Source organism: Notolabrus celidotus, chromosome 20 (assembly GCF_009762535.1).
Source record: "Notolabrus celidotus isolate fNotCel1 chromosome 20, fNotCel1.pri, whole genome shotgun sequence".
NCBI classification, from domain to species: Eukaryota; Metazoa; Chordata; class Actinopteri; order Labriformes; family Labridae; genus Notolabrus; species Notolabrus celidotus.
The window spans coordinates 25,582,416-25,606,592 of record NC_048291.1 but is presented as its reverse complement, the minus strand read 5'-3'; the positions used below and the strand labels follow the sequence as shown (position 1 = coordinate 25,606,592).

The 24,177-nt window shown below is 40.1% G+C and overlaps 3 protein-coding genes and 1 long non-coding RNA gene across 6 annotated transcripts; 3 read left to right on the top strand and 1 right to left on the bottom strand.

Annotated features, from left to right (window-relative positions):
- Positions 1 to 1,674: 1,674 nt before the first annotated feature.
- fam117aa (family with sequence similarity 117 member Aa) lies at positions 1,675 to 10,789 on the top strand. Of its 2 annotated transcripts, none has more exons than XM_034711943.1 (8): positions 1,675 to 2,234; positions 4,707 to 4,852; positions 7,617 to 7,712; positions 7,883 to 7,999; positions 8,538 to 8,654; positions 8,804 to 9,029; positions 9,130 to 9,304; positions 9,502 to 10,789. In XM_034711943.1, exons 1-8 carry the CDS (start codon positions 2,111 to 2,113, stop codon positions 9,716 to 9,718), a joined length of 1,218 nt encoding a protein of 405 aa, XP_034567834.1. In that variant the 5' UTR covers positions 1,675 to 2,110; the 3' UTR covers positions 9,719 to 10,789. The 2 variants fall into 2 exon arrangements, with proteins under 2 accessions (XP_034567834.1, XP_034567835.1); XM_034711944.1 differs by having other exon boundaries at positions 4,710 to 4,852; positions 9,502 to 10,755.
- Positions 6,547 to 10,176, bottom strand: LOC117832709. The gene is made up of 3 exons (XR_004635241.1): positions 9,454 to 10,176; positions 7,588 to 8,038; positions 6,547 to 7,191 (listed from the first exon to the last, which is right to left on the bottom strand). It is a non-coding gene; the product is annotated as an uncharacterized LOC117832709 (long non-coding RNA).
- A 461-nt stretch (positions 10,790 to 11,250) lies between the features above and the next one.
- slc35b1 (solute carrier family 35 member B1) lies at positions 11,251 to 18,743 on the top strand. Of its 2 annotated transcripts, none has more exons than XM_034711945.1 (10): positions 11,251 to 11,502; positions 11,632 to 11,892; positions 13,245 to 13,348; positions 13,549 to 13,679; positions 13,783 to 13,813; positions 14,497 to 14,657; positions 15,309 to 15,435; positions 17,230 to 17,336; positions 17,437 to 17,590; positions 18,044 to 18,743. In XM_034711945.1, exons 2-10 carry the CDS (start codon positions 11,768 to 11,770, stop codon positions 18,094 to 18,096), a joined length of 993 nt encoding a protein of 330 aa, XP_034567836.1. In that variant the 5' UTR covers positions 11,251 to 11,502; positions 11,632 to 11,767; the 3' UTR covers positions 18,097 to 18,743. The 2 variants fall into 2 exon arrangements, with proteins under 2 accessions (XP_034567836.1, XP_034567837.1); XM_034711946.1 differs by having other exon boundaries at positions 11,251 to 11,506.
- A 2,209-nt stretch (positions 18,744 to 20,952) lies between these two features.
- Positions 20,953 to 22,785, top strand: ndufa4l (NADH:ubiquinone oxidoreductase subunit A4, like). The gene is made up of 4 exons (XM_034712217.1): positions 20,953 to 21,099; positions 21,824 to 21,912; positions 22,119 to 22,179; positions 22,485 to 22,785. The coding sequence occupies exons 1-4, from the start codon at positions 21,058 to 21,060 to the stop codon at positions 22,539 to 22,541; spliced, it is 249 nt and encodes an 82-aa protein (XP_034568108.1). The 5' UTR covers positions 20,953 to 21,057; the 3' UTR covers positions 22,542 to 22,785.
- Positions 22,786 to 24,177: the final 1,392 nt, after the last annotated feature.

The following is a 24,177-nucleotide window of genomic DNA, read 5'->3' as shown; positions in this document are numbered from 1 at the left end:
TGATCATTATTTGCATTATTAGGAAATAAAAGAATGATGTCAATGAAGAGTTTCCGAGTCAGGGATGATGTATTGTTAGTGTGTAGATCGCAGCAGCTACCAACTAAAATACTGACAAGTTGACTGCAGGAAATGACTTAAAGATGATTTCAGTGATTTAAAAATGATTATTTTGCAACCTAAAAAGTCCCTTAGATTCAACATTTAGTAGTGCTCCCATTTCTCTATCAAAAGAATACATGATATTTTCATTCTCGGTGCAGTCAAAACTAAAGCATTTAGATGCAGAAAATAAAAGCTGCACCAGAAATCTTTAAGGTCCTCTCCCCTGTAACTTTCTCTGAACTCAACCAGTTCTTCGACTCTGCCTCAGCCCGTACCCTGTTGCAGTTTTTGGTTGCTTTGTGTCTGTTTTCTTCAATCTGGTCAATGTCTCTTTTGCCACACTGTCAACAAGAAGAGGTGAAATCATAAACTATGTAAATGTGCTGGACTCCTTTCCCTGGGTTTATTTGACTTGACATGAAGGGTGCATAGTCTTTTGCTAAGCTAGGAGCAGGAAGTACCCTCAGTTGGCTGGATATGGATCCACAATACATGCAGTGTCGTCTGTTCTGTCCTATGACTATGAGCTGCAGTGATGTTGTAAAGAATCAGATGTGGCTGTCACAGAAAGTTACATCTCTCACCCTCTAGGTGGTGGTAAAGGAACGTTACTCTTGTACAGACACTCACATTATATCTCTCCTTCTTAGTGTGTTAATGATTATGATATTCTACTTATCTTTATCATCATTTTGATTAGAAGTAAGCTTGTCATGAAGCATACCAAGCTGCAACTTAACTTTGCACCAAACCAAAACATGCCATATTACTGTGTCAGCTCTTACACAGAAAAAGAGAGAACAGCAAAGAGGAAAGAATAAAAGTGAAGTGTAGAGCGGTTGAATAAGTTCACAAACAAGGGTAAAAGGTGCATCGGTATAAATCAAAATAAGAGACACTGGTGTTCAGCAAAATTAAAGAAAACAATATGGAAGTCAAGTATTTCAAAATCTTAAACCCTTCAAAAACAATAACTTTAGTGGGTCTTCCTGTTTGTCTTGTTTGCTCATGGAGTAACATACCAGCAGGAGGCATTTGGAAGGAAAATACACATAAAAGAAACGCTGAAAAATGTTAAAAGGTTAGTTTATTGCATACTATCATATACAACACTGTGCAAACATTAATCTATACAACACCAATCCATAAAAAGAGTTGGGACGTGAAGTTAAATGTTAATTAAAGCAGATTTGAATGGTTTGCAAATTATTTAAACCCAATAGCTAAGTGAAAATAGGTCAAGGACAACATATAAGACGTTAAAGCTATAGGGTGAAAGCTTGGCAAGGACATGGTAATATCTGGGTAACAGTGCAGTTATAAAGGCTAACAGATTATGAGTGAAAAGTAAAGTTAAGTAGAACCAAAGTAGCAAAAACACTTGAGATAATACCAATTTAAAAAGTATTATTATGGAGGTTTTGACCCTCAATGGCCCTTCTAATGACCTTTAGAGGTCCTCGAACCAGGCTTTGGAGAGCACAAACACTACCCACTGTGAACAATAGTGGTTCAGTGGTTTGGACATAGTCTTCAAGAGGAGGAGGGGGAATATAGTCTGAACAAAGTGGATGGGAACTTGAAGTTTTGGGAGGTCTTTCCCTTTAAGAGGCAGATGGATGTAAAGACCAATAAGTGCTCAGTAGTATTCTGCAGCAGCCAACTGGGTCGTCGTCTCTCGGAGTTGTAAAGATCTATCCAAGAAAGTTACGCACAGGTTGACACTCTGCCGAGGAGGGAGGAAAGTGCAAGGAGCGTGTTTAGTCTGCAGGATAAAGAACACACTGCGAGTTTAAAACTCTCTGCAACCCGGAATTAAGAAGACCATGGTCCTCCTCTCAGCACAAAGACTACACTTAGTGCCCAGAGGAAGTCGGACGCATCAGAGCTGTGGATCTCCTCAGTGGATGGACTGAATGCGCGCAGAAGGAGAGCAGAGCTGCAGCAGAGAAGACGAAAAGGAAAAGGCCAGTGTGTGTTTTCATTATCCGGCCCGGATCGAGGAATGTTGGGCCGAAGTGGAGGAGCTCCTCGGGGGTGCAACAACCCCAGCCTGCTGCCCCTCAGAGCCACGGTCCCGTACCAGCTCCAGAGGGGCTCTGCTCTCCTCTGCAGGGAGGTCAAGACGGGTAAATACACTCAGAGGAAGGGGGTTACATCTGAGTCCACTTCCATGTGGTCCAGAGCTGATGAAGGCTTGATGATTCTTTTGCATAGAAGAAAAAACCTTTTCCATAACTTTAAGTCGAAATCATTAGTCGATTAATCAGTCGACAGAATATGAATCTGTAATTTATAGTCACTTTAATCAGTAAATAACTGAATATTTTAGAGTTATACCATGAACAGTTTAGTGTTTTAATCTTATCTGACTGTTTAAATGGTAAATTCAATAGACCAAGCATCTATTTATCATTTTATAGAGAAAATAATAGTCATCTTAAAAATAATCCATTCAAATTATTCGACCAAAATTGTGGTTGGTTGGTTGCAGCCCTATTTATTCAGGGTTCCCACGCATCCTTGAAAAACTGGAAAACCTGGTAAATAGTTGACCAGTTTTCCAGTACTGGAAAATGTGAGAAAAAGTAAAATGTCCTGGAAAATTATTCCAACATGACTGTGTGCGATCTAACAAGGTTAAAAAAACACATCCCCATTCAACATTTGTGGCCATTTTTGTCATTCAGTTCTATTTAGGTCATTAATGCACTGATCCTCTGATTATTATTAGTATTTATTTATTTCAGTAAGGCAGCTTCCAGAGTCCTTTGCTGGCTCTTTTGTTTTTTCTTAGCTAATTTTGTATTTATTGAGAAAAGAGAAAGCTGAGATGAGAGTTGCCCATCATTGTTGCTTGGTTGCACTAATAAAGTGTTGTACATCTGTGTTTGCATTATTCTGTAATCAATTTGCCATCATTTTTAAGCATGTAAGAGATGATTTCATGGATAGCCATAGACTGCACGTCTTTCAATGCAGACTTCCACTGAGAGGAACATATTAGACTATTTAGGAACTAAATTATGAACTAAATTTAGACTGTCATACCAGCTTGATCATCACTGACAATGTCCTTGAAATGTCCTGGAAAATGATCTCTGGAAAAGAGTGGGAACCCTGTTTATTTATTTATTTTGTATTAACCTTTATTTAACCAGGTAAAAAACCCATTGAGATCAGGATCTCTTTCACAAGGGTGACCTGGCCAAGAGGTCAGCAGCACAGTTACACGAAAATGACAGTACAAATTGAAACATACAGTTTATAGATGCATAGTGTTTTACAATATGAATAAGAGGTGTGGAGGCTGTAACAAAACAACAATAGAACGGAAGGCTCCAAGTGGAATAAGTTCAGAGAGTTTCAGTTTAGTCTGGAGAGCATTCCATGCCATGGAGGCAGCAAAGCTGATCTTTTTCCAAATTCAGTCCTTACCCGAGGAACAGATAAAACAAGAGTAGTGTAGGAACGCAAGGTATAGGAACTGATTTTTCTCTGCAATAAAGCGCACAAATAGTGAGGAATCAAGCCTAAAAGAGCCTTATGAATTAAGGTCAGCCAGTGTTTGTATCTGCGTGCACTCAGAGAAGGAAAATTTGATTTCACATACAAATCACAATGGTGGGTGAGACGACTACAGCCAGTGACAAATCTCAGTGCCGAATGAAAAACGGTGTCCAAAGACTGGAGACATTTGGAAAGCATGGAGCCTAATGTCAATGTGCTTCACTTAGAAAAGACCTGATCAAGCCATGTTTGAATTCATGTCTTCTTATTGTTCATTGCACTCATGTAGACATTTTAAAACTTAACAAAAAACTCAAACATTCACCAAAGTAGAAGAGCAATAAAAAAAGACAAAGTGATTCATCAACATCCAGTTAGAACACCTCACCAGTTTCAAACTTAATAACTTGAATCTGTTCCAGAAGTTTCCAACATGCTTTAAAATGAAAACTAAAGCCAGCTCTGAAAGCTGTTAACCCTGAAACACAACACTCTTCTCATAATGTTATTTGGACTCTGAGTGGCCCCTCTGCACTCTGACCTGTGGGATCTGTGCTGCATGCGTCATGCTCACACTGCGGCAGCCTCTTTTGTTTCTCTGAGCATGGCGTCCTCAAACTGTATCCATCAAAGTCACATCTGCATGAGACCGTGTTTATTTTTACATCCTGTCCAGCTTGCAACCTGGGCTGATGACAACATACTCTGTGTGTGTGTGTGTGTGTGGGAGATATATAGTGAAGTCTATTTGATGGCTTAGCTTCAGGTCAAAGGCATGGTCCACACCTGCCAGAGATTACAAAGAGCTGCCAATATCCACACACGCACACACACACACACACCTCTGCATGCCACATACTTATTGGTGGGGAGGAAGCCTTGGAGCAATTTTGTGAAACACCAGCGTTTAAATACTTGAACGGAGTGTTTATCCACATTAAATGTCACATGCTGTGTTGCAACAAACTGAACGTGATCTCACAGGCAAAACTTTATACAACTCCTGCAAGACTGGCATCATTTTGAATAAAGCCGTACACATCCGGATCTACTCCCTGACTTATTTGATGTTTTATTTCTGTTCCCAAAAGCAGACAAGACCTCAGCTCGCCCACCTAAACCCACCATCCGCCGCACCCTCTCTCTGGACGCCATCGTCGGACCCTACCTGCAGGGACAGTGGCCCAAAGAAGCAGAGACCACAGCTGTTTCCTGTGTCAACGACAAAGCCACACAGGTGAATATGAAGTTATTGTGACACTTTCACATTAGTTAGTGTGGTTACTGCAATCACACAAAACCAGGTCTATTCTAGTCTACTCAATGCTTCTCACATAACACCTGTCGCTTTTTGCAGACATCACAGCAAATGTTCCCCTGCTCTACTTTTCTTGTATGTTCAGGAGGACCACATATGTGACGTCGGCTCTGCAGGTGTCTAGTTGTTCCAGTTTGTCGCTGCAGTTTGAAAGCAGCCAACTAGATAATTTCTGTTCTTCTTTAAACTCTGCAGTTCTCTCCCCCTCCCCTCCCCTCCTCCCCTCCCCCTCGACTGTATCTGCTTCTAACTGATGCACAAAGCCCTGACCAACATCAACCAAGCCTCAGCCTCGCTCCTGACACAGTTATAAACCCCAAACGAACCCCCTTTGCCTTCATTGTGAGGAGCAGACCCCTCCTGACCTCATTATACAGACACCCCATCCCCCAGCACTCGCTTCAACCACACACATGCACCCACACACATGCACCCCACCCAGCTCCTCCTTTTGCAAGAGTTCCTCTGCTTTCTACTGCAGATGATATTAGTAACTGTGCAGATTTTTATCAGCTGGGATTTTGCACTTCATCAAACATAAAGCTTCTTTAACTCTCCTGTTATGTTCTTTCTCTGGAACAGCAATAATGTTCCTGGGTCAATTTGACCCGGTGCATATTCAATTATCCAAAAGTGTCAGAAGCCCCAAAAAATCCCAATCAGATTTCTTTAAATCTAATTTTTAACTCCATTGCTAACCATTTAAAGCAAGATTTAGTCCATTGGTGTTCTTTAATTCTCACAGATCATGGTTCAATGAGGATAACTCACTTGTTTTTCTTTAAAATTAAGGTTCAAACTTTTTGTATGTACATTGGAAAGCCCTGTAATATAAATGCAATAGTTTTAAATGACATAGATTCTTGTTTATGTTATTTTACATTTTGAATTTTTTTTTTATGAAGTGATGTTGATAAATTAACACGACACCTCTTCTGTCACATGCTGCCCAGATTTTTATGCTACATTTAGCTGGTTTAGAAGGCATATATTGCCTAAAATAGACTTTTAAAAGGGTCAATTTGACCGACAACATAACAGGAGGGTTAATTCAGAAGAAATCTGCTTTGTTTTAAGTATTAAGTCATAGTTCAGAAGCATATGCTTATGGATAAAGGCAGTTCAACAAATTCTAAATATCTTTTTTATGGTGTTCCTGCAAACGTCGGTCAAATGTTGTGTCTCAGCTAATGAGTACCCGGGGCCGTAGCTCCAGTCGGTGGCATTTGCCAAAATGCTTTAATGCTTTACGACCTGGATGTAACCCAGCACAGCACAGACGACCGAAGCAATATTTTTATCTTGAAAATGGAGATATGGAAAATATGTAGAGTATGCAGGGTAAGGAGCTTGCAGTATAATGTGAGCCCCCTTGTTTTTGCTGAGATCAATTGTCAATCCAGCAGTTAATCAATCAAATAAATAAAGAGGTATTAAATTAAATGTTTAGGAATTGATTTTAAGCAAAAAAGGCCAAATATTCTCAACTCTCTTGTTTCTCTTCTCTGTTTTACAAAGCATGTTTTGATAACTTTCTTAGACACCTACTGAATAATAAAGAGATTATAAATAACTAGGGTTGACACGTTAATCAGTAGACAAGTAATCATAGCTACAGGCACTATTTTATTAACTATGCCATGTTGCAATCAGGAATTGAATACGCTAATGAGACGTTCAAGATGGAAACACAAGCTATGCCAACCAGTCAGTCTTTTTATAGCTTTGAGTCCCATGATCCCCCCTGTTCATGTTTTGGATGATTGTGGGGGTCAGCAGCTGTAACACAACACCCATGTCACTGTATGACTGACTCATACGGCGTTCTGACTTATTCAGCCGGGCGATGAACTGCATGTTAGTCTACAAGATGGTGTCTGTGCCTCTCAAGCACTGATAGGATTTCTCTGAGTTGTGAAGAAGACACCCAAAGGACAAGTTGTATTTGTTGGGGGGGGATGACATGGGCCTAAGTCAGGCAGTGAGAGCTACATGACTGTGTGTAATGTTAGCCGCCTCATGAATGGTACGGACAAGCAGTGAGGGGATCAGATTGTTCCTGAGCGTGTGAAGCAGCTGACTCGAAGTGTGGAGGACTGCAGGTCCTGGTCCTGGGTGTCAACTCAGTCTGGGTTTCGACGGGTGATGATGAACTGCCAGCACGCTGGAGCGGTGGACCAGACTCCACCTGGTAGAAGATCCAGAGTCAATGTGAAGAAATCGGTACGATCATACAAGTGATATAAGAAGCCGTGGAGCTGTGAAGAAGTGCAGAAACAGTGTCTGTCACTCTGTGCTGTTTTTCCTCCACAGTACTTTTTGAATAACAAGGTTTCTTTATGAGTGGTAACATCTGTGTTAAATGTGATTCTGGCGCTATATTTAGAGTCTCTCCAAAGATGTGGTTTGGGTGTTTTTTGTTATGAGTGTTGAAGCGGCCTGTTTTGTGGTTTCTCATCGCCTGCCTGTGTACAGCTGTTGTGAGGCAGGTGTGCGACACAGCTGTGGAGCTCTCTTCTGTTGTGCTGTAGTCAGATATTGAAGTGTTTATTGGAGCTCAGTGGATTTAATAGAAAATCTAAAAGGCTTCCAAAAGGCCCTTTTGTACCGTACATTTGAAGCTTTGATAAACAAACTCTAGACTCTTTACTCACCTCACTGTGATTATATTGTTTCTGCCAAGACTCCGAGCTCCTGGGCCGATGAGACCCGAGGGAGGAGAAGCTCCGTTGGACACAAGCGCTCAGCGTCATGGGGCAGCGCGGAGCACCTCAGGGAGGTGAGTACTCCAGCTCATCACCGCTCAGTTCATGAACTCTTCCTCTGTCTCCTGCTCCCTCGCTCTGCACGCCCCCTCTTCATGTTGTGAAACATTAACAGCCCCTGAGGCTGACGTGTGACCTCCCCTTTGTCAGAATGAATCAAACTGACTCCTGATTCATTTTTCAGGTGGCAAAGCTGAGGCACCAGTTGCAGAAGCGTTCCCGCCACGCCCCTCCCCCGGCTGGATGTGATCTCACACGCCACCACCCCCTGCCAGGGGGTCACGGAGCGGGCATCTCCCAGGTAAGTCTCTGCTCTTTTGTCTTTTTGATAAAATGTGAGCTGAAAAACAAAGAACAAAGTTTCTATGACTACAGCTGATGCCAAAGAGCAGGCAGACTAGGAGGAGCTCAGTAACAGAGATATAAAAAACACAGATCCTTTTCTTAGGAGCTGCTGTCATCGGAGCTCATGTGTTACTGTCACAGAAAGAAGATTTGAAACCAGCATATTACTCTGAGCCTGGGGCCAGATCTCAAGTCAGAAGAAGTGAACATGACACATGGATGAAACTCACAAAGGGAAAGTTAAATGACAGAAATTATTAATGGTTGAATCTATGAAGAGCCTTTGTTACTCCTACATTACCATTAACTTTCCTTTAGCTTTGTCATGACCCGTCAATTTAAACATCTGTGTGTTAAGATATGCCTCTAATGTTTTCCTTGTACCTCATAATTCAAACCCTGGGAGTTTGAAAGCAGTCACTGAAGCATAACATGAGTCTGAAATCAGACACTCTTCTTCGGCATGTGCCTGAATTTGATTCCTGATTCTGCAGACGGTGCCCCTGATACCTCTGAACAGACTCGCCTCACGCCTGAGACGAAGTGTTGAAGGCCTGAACTTGGAGCTGGAGGAAGTGTTTGTCTCTGAGAAACCCAGCGATCAGCATGAGGTGAGATCTGGAGTGGGGAATCCTTCTTCACACGCATTAAGATAAACTGAGATTTGTATCTTTGTCCCACTCAAAAATAAAAGCCTTCCATATTCTGCCCTCTGTTTTTTTCCCAAGCTGCTCTGACTCTTTCTCTTGTTTGTTTCTAGATCTTGGATATCCCAGATGGCCACAGGGCCCCAAATCCAGCCCAGAGGTGCAGCAGTGGCTCCCAGAGTGAGCCCTCTCCAGGCCCCCTGGATCCGTCCCTCCTCTCTCCCTCTCACTCCCCCTGTCCTCTAGATCCTTCACTTCTGTCGCCTTCAAACTCCCCCTGTCCTCTGAACCCATCTCTTTTGTCTCCGTCACAGTCTCCCTGTCCCATTGGAGAACCAGGTAAGAGACCACGCAGTGCGTCAGCCGCATCCCTAAGCTTTGCATGTTTAATACCCTGTTGTAGTGACAAAGGTTTGGATATCTGTGCACCTCCTTGCAGAGCCAGCGCACTGTGGGCCCCTGCGTCTCTCCCCATCTATGTCTCTTCCTTTATTTGCCCTGGATCCCCCGCTGATGCAGCCCTGCTCCTCTTCTTCTTGTGCCACCAAAACCTGCTCCTTCCAGAGACAGCCACCAGAGGGCTGTGAGAGAATACGAGTATGCGAAGAGGCAATGTATGTTTATATTTTCTAGGCCAAATCTTTGTGCATTGATTAATTATCATGCCTGGTCCACATAAATATAATATTTTTTCCTCGAGTACCAGCTAAGAAAGCTTTGTGTCTGACTTTTTATGACTGTGTAAATTAGCAAAATTACTTACAAGGTTTTATTCATCCTTAAGTATGCCAACTCTTCTCTTTCCCCACAGATCTGCTGCCTGTCAGGATGAGCCTCTCCTCCAGCCATCCTGCCCTGACCCCAATAAAGTTAACTTCACCCCCCACGGAGGCTCTGCTTTCTGCCCCGTCAGTCTTCTGAAGCCCCTCCTGCCCTCCATGGACCTCCTCTTCCGGGGCCTGTCAGTCTCTCCAGTCACCGGATGCCCAGGTCAGGCATCTCCCACCAGGCACCTGGGCATGCAGTAGGCGGATATGTGAGCTCCTTCTCTGGACTAAACCACACTGCACTGCCAGGGCTTGCAACAACTGGACATATTTTATGTGCAAGATGCCTGTGTTCACCTGGATCATCTCCACTGTACTTTTATGATCAATGAGATCACATTAAGAGACTATGTGACTGTAAGCATTGTTGACATCATACTTGATCTTTGGCCTGAAACGTGGCTGCTTTACTGATAGTTTCCCCCCGTGGGAAGCTTGGACTGATCTGATGTTTACCTTATTCAACACTTGAAACAAACCAACACAAGGATTGCTATGGACTTGTTATACTTCAGGGTTGGGAAAATGCTTTCAAAATGTTGTGATTATTGAGTTTGGACATTGTTCTTCTAGGTTAAATTAAATGTTTTTCATTTGTATCAGCAGTTCTGACAAAGACTGCAGTCAGGTTGAGATGTTTTCATTTTTAATGTCAGATAAAGTGAATTAATGGCTCAGAAATCAAAGCACTTGGAACATTCAAGTATTGCTTTCTTACTACCCTTATCCATCGACTTATATCAAAGTAGAGCACTGTTATAGTTACAAGAACTTTCATTTCAAGGGACTTTATTGCTAAAGTTTAAGTAGTTGCTCCTGAAATTAATTAAATCTGTTGGTTAAAGAGAATATTTTTGTTTGTAGCGATCTACTTCCCTACTGATGCATTTTTACTAGGACGTAAAAACAAGATATATGCATTTTGTATCTTTTTAAGCAGTTATAAGTCTAGTGATACTGTTTTTGTATGCACTGATGAAAACATTTTGATTGCATAGTATTTTGGTGCTTTCATTGCAGTAACAGATGTAAAGCTTTACTCCTCTGCAGCAGGCTGTTTTTACAAAACTGCTATAATTTTGTAAACTTTGAATGAATATCAGTTTTTCTTCAACACAAGCTTATTTTTATACCAAGTGGTTCTGTAAAGAAAGTGCTAATGTCCGAATATTCTCTCTGCCTATGATATACTTAATTACTGTTCCAGTGGCTTAAATGCTGTTTTTATCAGTATTATCTTATGCAAAAATGATTAAAATTGTATTTTTTGTCACCCTTGTGTTTCTTCTGAGCCTAAATGCATCATTTTAACACATTTAAACTGGTCGAAGTTTCAGTGTGGTTCTGCCTTGGTGAAGAACAACATATAACGGAATTACAGGGTGCTTTAATATCATATATAATGCCTCAAATTCCTGTGGTTCCTCGTTTGTTGTTTTCTGTCTCTGACACGTGGATTTGCGGTTTTTAAATGCAAGTCCCGCCCCTTTTATTGAAATCTGCTTTGTGATTGGCCGGATGACGTTCCCTTTTGCCTTACATGGACCAATCAAACTAATCCACATCCTACTACGTTAGAAAGGCACGCGACATTTTCTAGGAAAGCCCTCATTCTTGTTTAGAGGTGCCCGTGCAGATGCCTTGTGAAATTAACAGCCAGTTATCTTTAATAAGAAAGAGTAAAATACAACTTTTGTGGTATTTGTATGCATTTTACGTCAACGTGGTCAGAATAAGCATACTTTTTGATTTTTTATGTCAAAGATTTCATGTTTTTAGTGTAGGCTGATACTTAACGGTCAGCTTGGGGTCCTTTCTTGAACCAATTTCCTGACGCGGCCGCTTTTACCAAGTAAATATAGGATATGATTTCTCAATGAAACCACGAACTGCTCTCACCGGCTCGAACATTTGCTGTAATTTAGCTGAAAATGGGTTCCTTTTGATTTTAAAGTTCTCCTGGAGAAGAGGTTAGCCTATCGGAGGCAGGTGACACATATTAAGAATGATACACATTAGATCAATAAGCTAGCTGTCTAGACAAACAGACCTACCGTTAGTGCTCTTTAATAAATCACCAGTATATATCTCATCACTAAACCTTTACCTTACAGACACCTGACACGTCTGCTAAACACGAGCACCATTTCCGGGCTCGTGACAGCGGCTATAGTGGAGCGGGACGTCGGTCTGAGGGGCGCAGGGAGCGCAGCGGTGTCGGTTTCTATCCCCGGGCTGGTGGACGAGAGCATGGCTGCAGGAAAAGGATCAGGGAAGCCCACCTCACCGTGGGACAACATGAGGATACGGTTCGCCGTGTGTTTCCTCGGAGTCTTCGTGTGTTACTTTTACTACGGAATATTACAAGAGACAATGTAAGTGAGAGTTTATGTCTGTTTAGTTAATGTGACACAAGGCTGCAGATGAAACTGTCTTATTCCAAACTCCACACAAACATATGCTGATTTAAAAGCAGCTTGCATGTCAACAGCTATCTAATCAATATGAGTTTTATTCCAATTTGACATAATACAGCTTTTACATGGTAAGGTACAGACTGTGCTGGTGTTGGATTCCCCTCCACTTCATTAGGGTGTATGATCTGATGCCATTATAATGCATAATATACTGTATTATAATCATCTTGCCATATTACATTATGTTATATTACTTTATTATTCTAACTACAACTCATGGTCATATTACATACCAGTATTTATTGCTTAAATTGTCATTACCAACCATAATCACACCATGTCAACCTGTCACTACTGAACCATTTTTAACACTGCCTGTAATTACTGCTATGTAATCTAAATTCCATTGTAACATTGTATATATCTAAATTGTATTCTAGCTTTATTTATCTATTTTTATTTTTACTTATTTGATTTGATTTGATTTGATTTTACTTAATGAAACTTCTTCTTGGTTGTACTTATGTCTGGGTTGCTGTAACAACTTAATTTCCCCCTAGGGGGGTCAATAAAGTAATATCTTATCTTATCTTATCTTATCTTACCTTTACCATTACGCAGCACAAACCTCCTTTAAATTGTCTTAATCTTGCAAGCTATTTGGTGTGATATATTTTAAAAGATGAGTATTGATCCCTATCCTCTCGTCCCTACTTTGTCCTTGACTGAATTTTTGTGTAATTAGCACCTCATAGGTGTGGCAATGTTTTTGTTATCAACCTACCACAACTATTCTCTTCCAATCTTCATTAATCAGCCCATGCATCTTCAAAAACTTAAACCGAGTGAATAAAGAACAGGGAGCTCAGCCTTTACTTCATATCACATGCAAAGCCGTGACACAGCTGGTATGTTGCTGCATATGTCACCAAGCCTGCAGGAATCATATCAGTTTCAAAAAGTGATCACAGGGGAAACTGGAGCCTCATCTGAGTAGCTTTTCATAAATCTGAATTATTGACTCCAGCTCTTTTGTCATCAACAAAGTCTCCTATGAATTATGTGTTCATTTGTTTAATTGCAACAGCTGTTGGAAGCTCTTGGACCCTAAACAAAGTATCACCATTAGCACCCTGCCCTGTCTGTTGTAATTTAATGCATGCTGTCTGAGTGGCCTTTTCATAGCTTGGCGACTCATGACAGCACTCCGCTCTGTAACCTGTGTTTCTGCCAGGGAGGCTACTTCAGTTTCACATTTATTGTCTGTGATGTTCTGACCTAACACAGAGTTATGTTTTTGACTTTTGCAGCACCAGAGGTGATTATGGTGTTGGAGAAATGAAGGAGAAGTTCAGGTTCGCCCGAACGTTAGTCCTCATCCAGTGTGTCATCAGCGCTCTGTTTGCAAAGATCTGTAAGTATGACCAAATATATTTCTGAAGTTGTGCCTCTTTAGCATCATTATGGTATTATTGAGGTTTAACACCTGTTTTTGAATTTAAAAGTATCAGCATGAGTGTAATATCTGCATTATATTCATCCAGTCACATTATGTCACTCAAAATGAAGATGTTGATGCCTCATTTAAGTTGAAACCTTCCTCTTCTTCAACAGTGATCCAGTTTTTTGAGGGCTCCAAGCCAGATACCACCAGGAGCTGGCTCTATGGAGTGTGCTCCCTTTCTTACCTTGGAGCCATGGTGTCCAGTAACTCTGCCCTTCTGTATGTCAACTACCCCACACAGGTGATCTGAAGAATTTCAATAACTTAAACCAATTATTTTGGTTTATTTTTTCATATATTGTTGAATGCTATCTTATCCTAAAGCCATGTTTTTACTTTGCTAGGTGCTGGGGAAGTCTTGCAAACCTATACCAGGTAAACCTGATTATATCACTCTTAGGTTTTTGGCTTCATATTTCCTGGGTGTTATTATCTCACATGCAAACTATAATTTTACAAAAGCCAAAGCTGTGTAATGACAAGGCCTGGTGTGTGTGTTATATAACATACTGTATGTTGCAAGATCTAAAAAAAGCACAGAGATAGTTAAGTCTCTGAGCTGATTATCAGGTGCCCTTAGATACATCTCATGCCTACTAGAGAAATTCAGTACCACTCATTGGTTGAGGAGGAACACCTCTATCATGCATTTTCATCACAGTCTTTTTTCCTGTGAAAAGTGTAGGTTTCATGCCTCAGGCTATGATGTGTGTAAATATTGACAGGCTGTCATGCGGCAATGAGTTATTTATATGGTACATGACAAATAAGAGGGAATCTGCTATCTGTCTAACCTGGTCAGGGACGCACTGAGTAAGCAAACTATTTTCAAATGTGCAAAGTGGAGAGCATATAGAACAGGTTACAGTATGTGCTGTTTGGACATACAAAGTATATCTCCACACTGCCTTACACACACTTACACACACACATGGAAACTCTGTCACTCTCAGTGTGATAAACCTGACATTATATCCAGAGTAAGGTTGCCTTAAATCTTAATGATGGTGTGCTATCCCTGGCTGCAAATCATCCATCATTCTGTTGTTGTTTTGCAGTGATGATCCTCGGTGTGACAATACTGAGGAAGAAGTACCCCCTGGCTAAGTACCTGTGTGTGCTGCTCATTGTGAGCGGTGTTGCTCTGTTCCTCTACAAACCAAACAAGAGCTCAGCAGTTGCAGAAGATCATGTGTTTGGGTTTGGAGAGATTCTGTTGGTGAGTTCACACTGCCACAATTAATCTGCAACACATATACTACCGGTCAAAAGTTTGGAAACACCTTCTCATTCAAGGGTTTGTATTTATTTTAATTATTTGAAACACTGTGGATTAATACTGAAGGCATCAAAACTATGAAAGAACATATATAGAATTATTGAATTTCTAAAAAAGTGTTAAACAAAGCAGAATATGTTTTATATTTTAGATTCTGTAAAGTAGCCCCCTTTTTCCTTCATGACAGCTTTGCACACTCTTAGTATTCTCTCAGTCTGCTTCATGAAGTGGTCTCCTGGAATGGTTTCTAATTAACATGAGCCTTGTCAAGAGTTCATTTGTAGAATGACTTGCCCTCTTAATGTGTTTGAGACCATCAGTTGTGTTGTTCAGAGGTAGGGTTAGTACACAATGGATAGCCCTATTTGACGACTGTTGTAATCCAGATTATGGCAAAACCAGATTATTTCATAGTTTTTATGTCTTCAGTATTAATCTACAATGTTGAAAATAATTAAAATAAATAAAATGAGAAGGTGTGTCCAAACTTTTGACTGGTAGTGTATATCATTACATGTTGTCTCTTTATTCCCACCGTGGTTACAAAGACATTCGTCTCATAGCTCTGTGTTGTGTCCTCTCACATCGTAGCTCATCTCTCTGACATTGGACGGTCTGACCGGTGTGGCCCAGGACCACATGAGGGCCCGCTTCCAGACCAGTGCCAACCACATGATGCTGAACATCAACTTGTGGTCCACTCTGGTGCTGGGACTAGGTGAGTCAGCTGTGCTGTCTGCCAAACTCCGGTCTCACTGAACATGTTTCTGCACCAAGGCTGCTCACTGATTTGCTCCCCTGCAGTCAGAGAGGAGAGACTAATGAGGAAACTCACCTTGATGAGGTTCAGTACAGCCAACATATCTGAAACCGAGACAGAAGACGGGTGCTCTGAATGTGCTCTTAAAAAGTGTTCCCTGAATAATTCTCATAAAATGTTCAAAGCTCACTTTAAGATAATTGCTGGTGCATTAACGACCTCTGTAACCCTGCAATAACTGATACAGTTCACTGCACAACATTGTGCCATTAACATGTTTAGTTATCTTTACCCTAATGTTTTATCAACTTTCATTGTGTGCACCATCAGACCAAAGACAAATCCTGCTTCCAAAGTGACACATTTACAGTAATCTGTACTGTTTTGACATGAAATTTTAGAATCTGCACTCAGAGGTCATTTAGAGTGAAGCATTTTTTCTTCTCCTCTTAAGAGCAGACTTTAACTTTTTACAAACCTGCTTCGTGATGCTTTTATTTTGACAAACTTAAGACCGGCTAAATGCCAGTGAATCAAAAGAGAGTTGCAGAAGTGAGCCAGGGTGAAGTTTCTGTGTGTCTTACTGTTAATAGTGAAACTGAGACTCTCCACAAGCAGATGAACCGATGAGTTTCTAATTAGTCTGTGACAATGCAGCGTATGGAAACTGTTGTTTTAACTCAATCTTGCTTGTAGCTCAATGCTTGCTGCACCGTGAGTACAGAGAAGCTTGCCTGAGATGGGTTCTGAGATGCATTTGCAGAGCTGCAGACATCTGGAGTACAAGGTTAAGGTCTCCATGAGCTGTTTGTTTATTCAGTAGTTCATCAAACTGCAGCTGCATGTTGCATCTTTTCAGGAGTTTTTATATCAACAGCTGAGTTACAACTGACTGTTCCTCATGTGTTGCATTCTTGATTTGTTTAACAAAACATCACAATTTATATGTACCTTTTTATAAAATAGTTTCTGTGGTACTGTGAACTAAAAACAATTAAAATAAATAATAAATCTAAACAAAAGTCATTACAACCTGCATTAGAGGCTCTTTATGAAGCAGTGAGCACGACTCTCTCCGGAGCAAAAACTCATTAATTCAGTGGAGGCGAAAGTATTCAGTGTTATCTCTAAAGATAAGGAATGCTGCACCTCAAAGCCCTCAGTTCTGTAATATGCCGAAGACTAAGGCACATAAAACAAATGCATTCTAACGAGGTGCTTTCTAATGTTAGGCACTAATGGGCTGAAAGATACGATCAAAAGGTCAAAGCCAAAGAGAGAACTGAGAGACGGCTATCTGTCTTAGAACTGACTAATTGGCCGTGTCTCCTATCTCTTAAAAGGTGTCCATCTCTCCTGCACATCTGCCTCCCACTCACAAAAGCTTTGTTACAGAAAGCTGTTAGTTTTCAGGAGAATTCAGAGTTAGGCTGAGTTAAAATGTCTTCAGACTTCTTCAGCGTTAGGTACTCCTGCTACCCTCACTAGAATTCTGCCTTCGATCGCTTTGAAGTGCTGTTATTTCCCAAGGTAGGAAGGTATTCTAGTACCTTCACTCCCACAAATTAATGACACCCCCATGCCACGGTTTATCTGACTGTTGTTACATCATTACACCACTTGGTGGTGCTGTATAACCACACTGTGACTGATATGTCACAGCAGATCTGTGCTTGAGATAAGGAGAGTAAAAATATACACCCAAATGTTTAACCACCAACATTAATGTTATTCTCTCCTCTCTCCTCTCAGCTGTGTTGTGGACAGGAGAAGTTTGGGAATTCCTTAGCTTCACTGAACGCCACCCGAGCATCCTCTACGATATTCTCCTGTTTGGACTGACCAGTGCTTTAGGCCAGGTGGGTTGCTAGATTAACAAGACCCAAAGCTTCCTGAAATGCATATCCTAACTTCATGTCTTAATGTTTATTTAATTTATTGTTTATGTGACTTCCCCAGACCTTCATCTTCATGACGGTGGTGTACTTTGGGCCCCTTACCTGCTCCATCGTCACCACCACCAGGAAGTTCTTCACCATCCTCGGCTCAGTTCTTCTGTTTGGAAACGTCATGAGTTCGATGCAGTGGACGGGCACCATCCTGGTGTTCCTCGGTAAGCATTAACTCTGTTTTAAAGCCCCTTGTTTTGTCTCTTCTTCTCTCTCTGTGCTTTTACTGCAAACATTCCACATTAGTCTTATGTATGCATTGCATTTCTTTAAAACTGATGTCTATAATGTTGAGGATAATTGCAGAACATGGTTCAAAGCTTCATCTGTAGCCTGAGACAGTTAAAGCATGTGCGTATAATAAAAAAACAATTAGGTTCAGTTGGGGAATACTTCAGCTTCCCACGCAAAGCGCTTTGTAAATAATACATGAAAGAATATCTAAAGGCGAGGCAGTAAATGTAACACTGACATAGTTGGATTAAATGTTTGGATGCTTTTATATTTGTACTTTTTTGTTTGATTTTTTTAAAATTCTATTGATAAAATGATTTGTGTTTCACTGGTGAGGCTTCCCCTTCCTCTTTCATCACGTGTCTTTGCTTTTCTCACTTCAGGTCTCGGACTTGACGCTAAATTTGGCAAAGGCCCAAAGAAAACGACACACTAAGACATGTGGAGCGCCTGAGAGGAGGATTGCAGAACAAGTGGACACACTCTAGCCAGTATCTTCTAGGTATAAGAAAGCCTGCACAGGCATCCTGAATGTGCCTAGGAGTTGTTGAAATACAGTCAGATTTTTCGCTTAGCTGTATTTGAAAGAGAGCTCCTATAGTTATCGACTCCCGCTCCTTTAATTTACAATTTATATGTTGAAGAGAACAGTTTCACTCGGGATGAACTGCAACAAGCCTCTGACACTATTTTTTTTGCACACAAGACACAACAGAAGAAGAAGAATGGCTCAAAGGCAAAAAGGGGAAAATCCTGTATCTTGACAAATATCTGTTTCTGAAACCAGCTCACCTCCCATGGATGGAAAAAACAAGTCAAACAACAACTCCATCATTTTAATCAAAAACATCCATCCACATAAAGCTTGGTTTACAAGGTTTACAAGTTGTTGCATCAGTGTGTGCAGTTATCACATGCAGTTAATTTGTCTTGCCACCAATTGGTCAAGATTCATGTCATTTCTAAAATATAAACGGTTGTATGTATCCTGTTGTGTTATGTCCAATCTTACGGTTGAATTGTTTTTACTTTTATTTTCTACTAGCTGAAAATAATTTAACATAAAATGGGAATTGTTATAAATCATGGTGGTTTCTTTTTTATTACAAATGTAAACGGATTGATAGCTATCAGTTACTTAGAATACTTGTCTCTGATTGGCTGCAGCCTTTTGCAATAGCAGTGAAATGTCAAACAGGTCATATTAACCAGCACATATTAATGCTGGAACAGATAATCATAAACACCAGCAACCATTTTTTTTTTCTAACTTGTGGTCTTAAAAACTGCGTCACCATTAATAACTTCAACATTTTTAAAAAGTTATATTTTTGGGGTATTTTTTCACCTTTAATGGACAGGACAGCTGAAGAAAGACAGGGAATGTGGGGAGCAGAGAGCCAGGAAAGACACGCTGCAGATGGCCTCTGTACATGGGTTGCGCTTAGACCGCTAGGCCAACAGCGCCCCAATAACTTCAACTTTTAAGTACTTTAAAATACTGATTTTTAGAATTTCTGAAATTTTCTTAACACTAGTTTTTCCTATGTATCAAAGCTCAGACTCTACTTTAAAAATTAGTATTAAAACACTTTATAAAGTAATCAATTATTACTGTTTAAGAAGTAGTGGAATAATGATCATAATGAAGGTATTAAAGGTACAGTGTGTAGAATTTAGCAGAAACAGACAGAAATGGAATTTGATATTCATTAGTACGTTTCAGTGAGTGTCTAATCACCTTATTTAAAAGAGTTTTTGTATTTGTTAACTTAGAATGAGCCTTTTATATTTACTTTACCCCTTCCATGGAGGCTGCCATCTTGCTCTGCAGCACTTCTACAATAGCACAGAGTGAACAAACTATACACCATGCACATTTTTTTATACTTGATAAAGGAAGGATCATAGTTATAATGCATCACATGAGCAATACTGTTGTATATTCCCCTTTCTACACGAGTTCCTTGAGAATGAATGTGATCTCTCTTGCAGCTGGTGAAGAAAAAAAGCGCCCCCCTCTGTTATATGATCATATTATGGTACAGGTGGTTCAACATGCATTGATAACAGAGACTTGGGCAGTAATGTGGTTATCTCCATCATGTCAATGACACTTATCCACTCAATAGAGCTGTTTTTCTATAAATACTGGTATCATGATTAACCAAGATGTATAAATGAATTATTGTGACTTTACATGAAGTCAATATTACTGTATTTTTTTTTACTAAAAACAGTGATACAAAAAGTTATCACTGTGTGTTATTTCCATAAATGGTGTCATCAGAATATATATATTTTTTATTGAACATTTGACAAAATTACAAACTCTCAATGAGGATGGTAAACACAGATTACAATCAATTACAGTGCAAATAACAAAAAGGGAATCAATGTAAGAAAAACAAAATAAAATACTGTAAAACAACAAATAAGGTGCATCAGGGCTACTGAGTGAGTCAGGCATCCAAAAACAATATAAAGCAGAGCAGAGGCACAAAAAGAGGCAATCAAAGTTCAGCATAGCAAATAACTGATTGGTCAGTCCATATATAGAACACAGTTTGGGACAAGGGGACATTTCATTACAAATTTCTTTCCATGTTTGGCTGTTATAATAGTGGGGAAAGATAACAAATATATATACATATAATATACTTTTCTTTTCCTGAGGTCCTTGAGAATAAATGTGATTTTTCTCTTGCAGCTGGAGGAAAAAAAGCGCCCCCCTCTGTTATATGATCATATTATGGTGCAGGTGGTTCAACATGCATTGATAACAGAGACTGGGGCAGTAAAGTGGTTATCTCCATCATGTCAATGACACTTATCCTCCATAGACTGGATGTTATCCACTCAATAGAGTTGTTTTTCTATAAATACAGGTATCATGATTAACCAAGATTTATAAAATGAATGATTGTGACTTTACATGAAGTCAATATTACTATATTTTTTACAAAAAAACAAAACAAAAAACTGATACAAAAAGTTATCAGTGTGTTATTTCCGTAAATGGTGTCATCAGAATAAGTTCAGTAATGTTCAGACTGGTTTTGTTTTGGGTTGGACTGTAGTTTTGCCGGATCATAATGCTAAAGGGTAAAACCACTACAAGCTACTGATTTTTTTATTTGTTTGTTAAATTTATATATAATATCCATATTTACTGCATTACATGAGATATAAATAGTTTACAAATGAAATATAAAAATGAATAATCGTGTTTTTTCTGCTGTTGACGTTCAGGCATATCTGTGGCATCCTATTTCTGCTTCCTTGGCCTTTCTTCCGCCCGACCCTTCAGATTATATTGCGCATCGTTCTGGCAACACACTCAGTAATCCGTTTATTTCTGTACAAATTCGGATAAATCAGCTTCTAAGCCTTCAAAATGCTGGGTGTCATCCGCAAACAGCTTTCGAGCCACCCTGCCGTAAGTACATCCTGAAATATTCTTAAAAATTTCAGTTTTTTTAGTTGTTTTTGGTAAAAAAAACCTGACCCATCTGTGAGCTGGTGTAGCTAACCTAGCTTAGCTGAACTAGTTAGCTTTGCTAGCTTGACCGCACTGACTTTGAGAAATTATGTCATAAAGAGTGATGTTAAACTCTTTATTTTAATCTATATCAAACATCATGTATGCTTGTTAGTATACCAGGAACATGCTTTTAGCAGTTGGTGCTTTGGAGTCATATCAGGTCACGGACTCTCTCAGTGATAGTGAGCCCAAGAGAGGAGAGGCTCATCTGGGCTGTAAATAGCACTCCATGCTCCTAGTTAGCAAACAGCTATAGCCATGTTTACTTGCATTGACACATACACACAGTATATAAATCTATTCCCATGTCTTTTGATTACTTTAACTCTGTCAAAAGGTAAAATAAAGTTGATTATATCCCAAGTTTTAGGTTTGAACTGTCCCATATAAACACACATCATCTGTAGGTCACAAGAGGTAACAGCGTTCAGCCATGTTGCAATGTTAGGTTGCAGTATTTGCCTTTTTAAGGGAACTATCTGTTAGGGTTAAGGGCTAGTATAGAGTTTACAGGCAGTGTTGTCAGTATTGGCAGTCTGTTTACATTTTAGATACTTCTAGCTGTTACAGTTCTCCCTTCAAGTTCAGGGTGTCTAACCTTCCTCTCTGTCACTCACAGCTGATCCCCCTTTTCTTCTTCATTGGTGGAGGAGCAGCCATGTCCATGATGTACCTCGCACGCCTGGGCCTGAGAAACCCTGATGTCTGGTGAGGAGTTCAGTCAGTCACAACACAGGAAAATCTTATTGTTTTTCATTTTCTACCTCTTTTTTAAACATAAATCACAGTTGTGTTTGTGTGTGTATGTGTGTGAAATGAAAAGTGCATATGAGAAAAACATGAAGGGTAACAGACAGCTTTGTTTGTGTTGATTAAACTAACACAATGTGTACCCACTTCTTTTTCCACCACAGCTGGGATCGCAAGAACAACCCAGAGCCCTGGAACAAAATGGCCCCAACTGATCAGTACAAGGTGTGCATTCAAAACTCTTACATTTCATGCTGTTTTGTTTTTATGCACAGGTGAGAAAAGGTGTTTTGGATCAGGGCTCAAATATGGAACTTTGCCAGACTTGTGCTGAGCCATGGATTAGTCTAACATTTGGATTAATCAAATTGGATAATCTGGTTAACTCTTGACTTCTACTAACAAATCTGATGAAGTCATTAACGACTCAGACTTAGTCAAAAACATCAGTAGGAGTTGAAACCTTGCCTTTCTCTTTTGTTTTGAAGTCTTTATTCGTACTTGAGTGTAGTTTTTGTTTGTTTTCTCAGTTCTACGCAGTTAATATTGACTACAGCAAGCTGAAGAAAGAGGGCCCAGACTTCTAAACATCACATCTGCTGGACCAAACGTACAAAGATGAGCTGATCCGCACAGCCCCATGTTGAACTTCCTACAGGAACCTGATGGATGCAGAGGCTAAATCCGCACAAAGATCCATATTTAAGTTACATTGCATCTCATCAGTTTGGTGAAACGGTGTCTATTCTTTTTAATTGTCAGAGGTTGTCAATAAATGAAAGGAGTCTTTTCTCCTCCATACAGAGAAAAGAACCTGTCGATGTTTTGTGATTTTGTGTATTTTCTTTTCACGCTCACTTAAAGCATGTTTAATGTACATTACTCACAACACCACCCAGGCTTCCTTCTACACATTGTTTACACTGATGTCATGCTTGGCTGTTACTACATGCGCTTATTGCCTTCACCTCATGTCCCCTCTGTTCTGCCCTTAACTCAGCTGCTGTTCCTTTACATGGCACACTGTTCTTGGCAGCTATCCAGAGCCTTATCCATGTAGCCGGAGCAGACTTTAACCTGTTCACATTTGAGCAGCCGGGTCCCTCTGGTGGCAGCTGACGCAGTCCAGACTATGAGGTGATGACACCTCAATGGTATTTAGTCCATTTTATGAGGCCTGCATGCCATCCATTGCACCTGCTGTAATCATTTCAAGCATTCAAAAGATGCTACAGACCAGAGAAGGTGACGTGTTGTATCTGCTCCTCGGCTGTAGAGGTTGACGTATGTTTGTTGGAGCAATAACATGTTAATATATGACACTAGGAAGTGGAAACAGGGCCCTGTAGTGGGACACATGTGTGGCTTCTTATAGAATGCCATCCCTCACATCCAGATGAGTTTGTAAATGTCAACAGGTCGTGTCGTCCCATATGCACCTCTGAGAAATGTGACGAGGATGAGCAGCCAACGCAGTGCAGAAAATGTCAAGGAGACCGGAGTATTTGAACAGAGGCTCGCATATGAATCTTCACCCACCTTCTTCATAACTCTTTTTTTTTTTCATCAGGGAAAATAATAATTAACTTTGGCACAGCGTGTAACTTTCATTTTTCCATTCTGTGAAATAATGCAGAAATACTTATATTTTACAGAGCTCATTTATTTGTTGCTGTAACCTGCAATTTTCAATTTGATGAAAGTAAGGAACATGCTGTGTCAGTGGACAACAAACAACAGGATGAACCAATGAATTAACTCGGCTATAAGAAACCCTGTTTCATGCTGAAACTATATATTTGGTCCTATCAGGTTCTTTTCTTAGTGTCTGAGTAATTCTTTAAACTGATCATGTGAAATTATTCCATCAAAATGACAAAAGCAGCTTCAGGTTTCTTTTGTTCATAAACATCAGTGAGAACCGGTTTACATCCAGTTGCAAAAACAAACCTGCCAACTCAGGGTTTAAACAGTAAAGAGGAACCTTCTGTGAATCAGGGCTTTTTTTTACACTTTTTTAAAACTTCCTAAAGGTTGTGTTTCTGATTTTTGCATCAGTTATTTTGTAAGTCAATTTTCTACGTTTGGAAAATAAGATTCCAGAAATCAAAGAATTCTGTTGTTTTTAAGAACGTTAAAAAAAACAAAAACAAGCCTCAAGTCTAGAGCACTGATTGCAGCTCCAGGAGGCTGCTGTGTGGTTCAGTGTGTACAAATGCATTT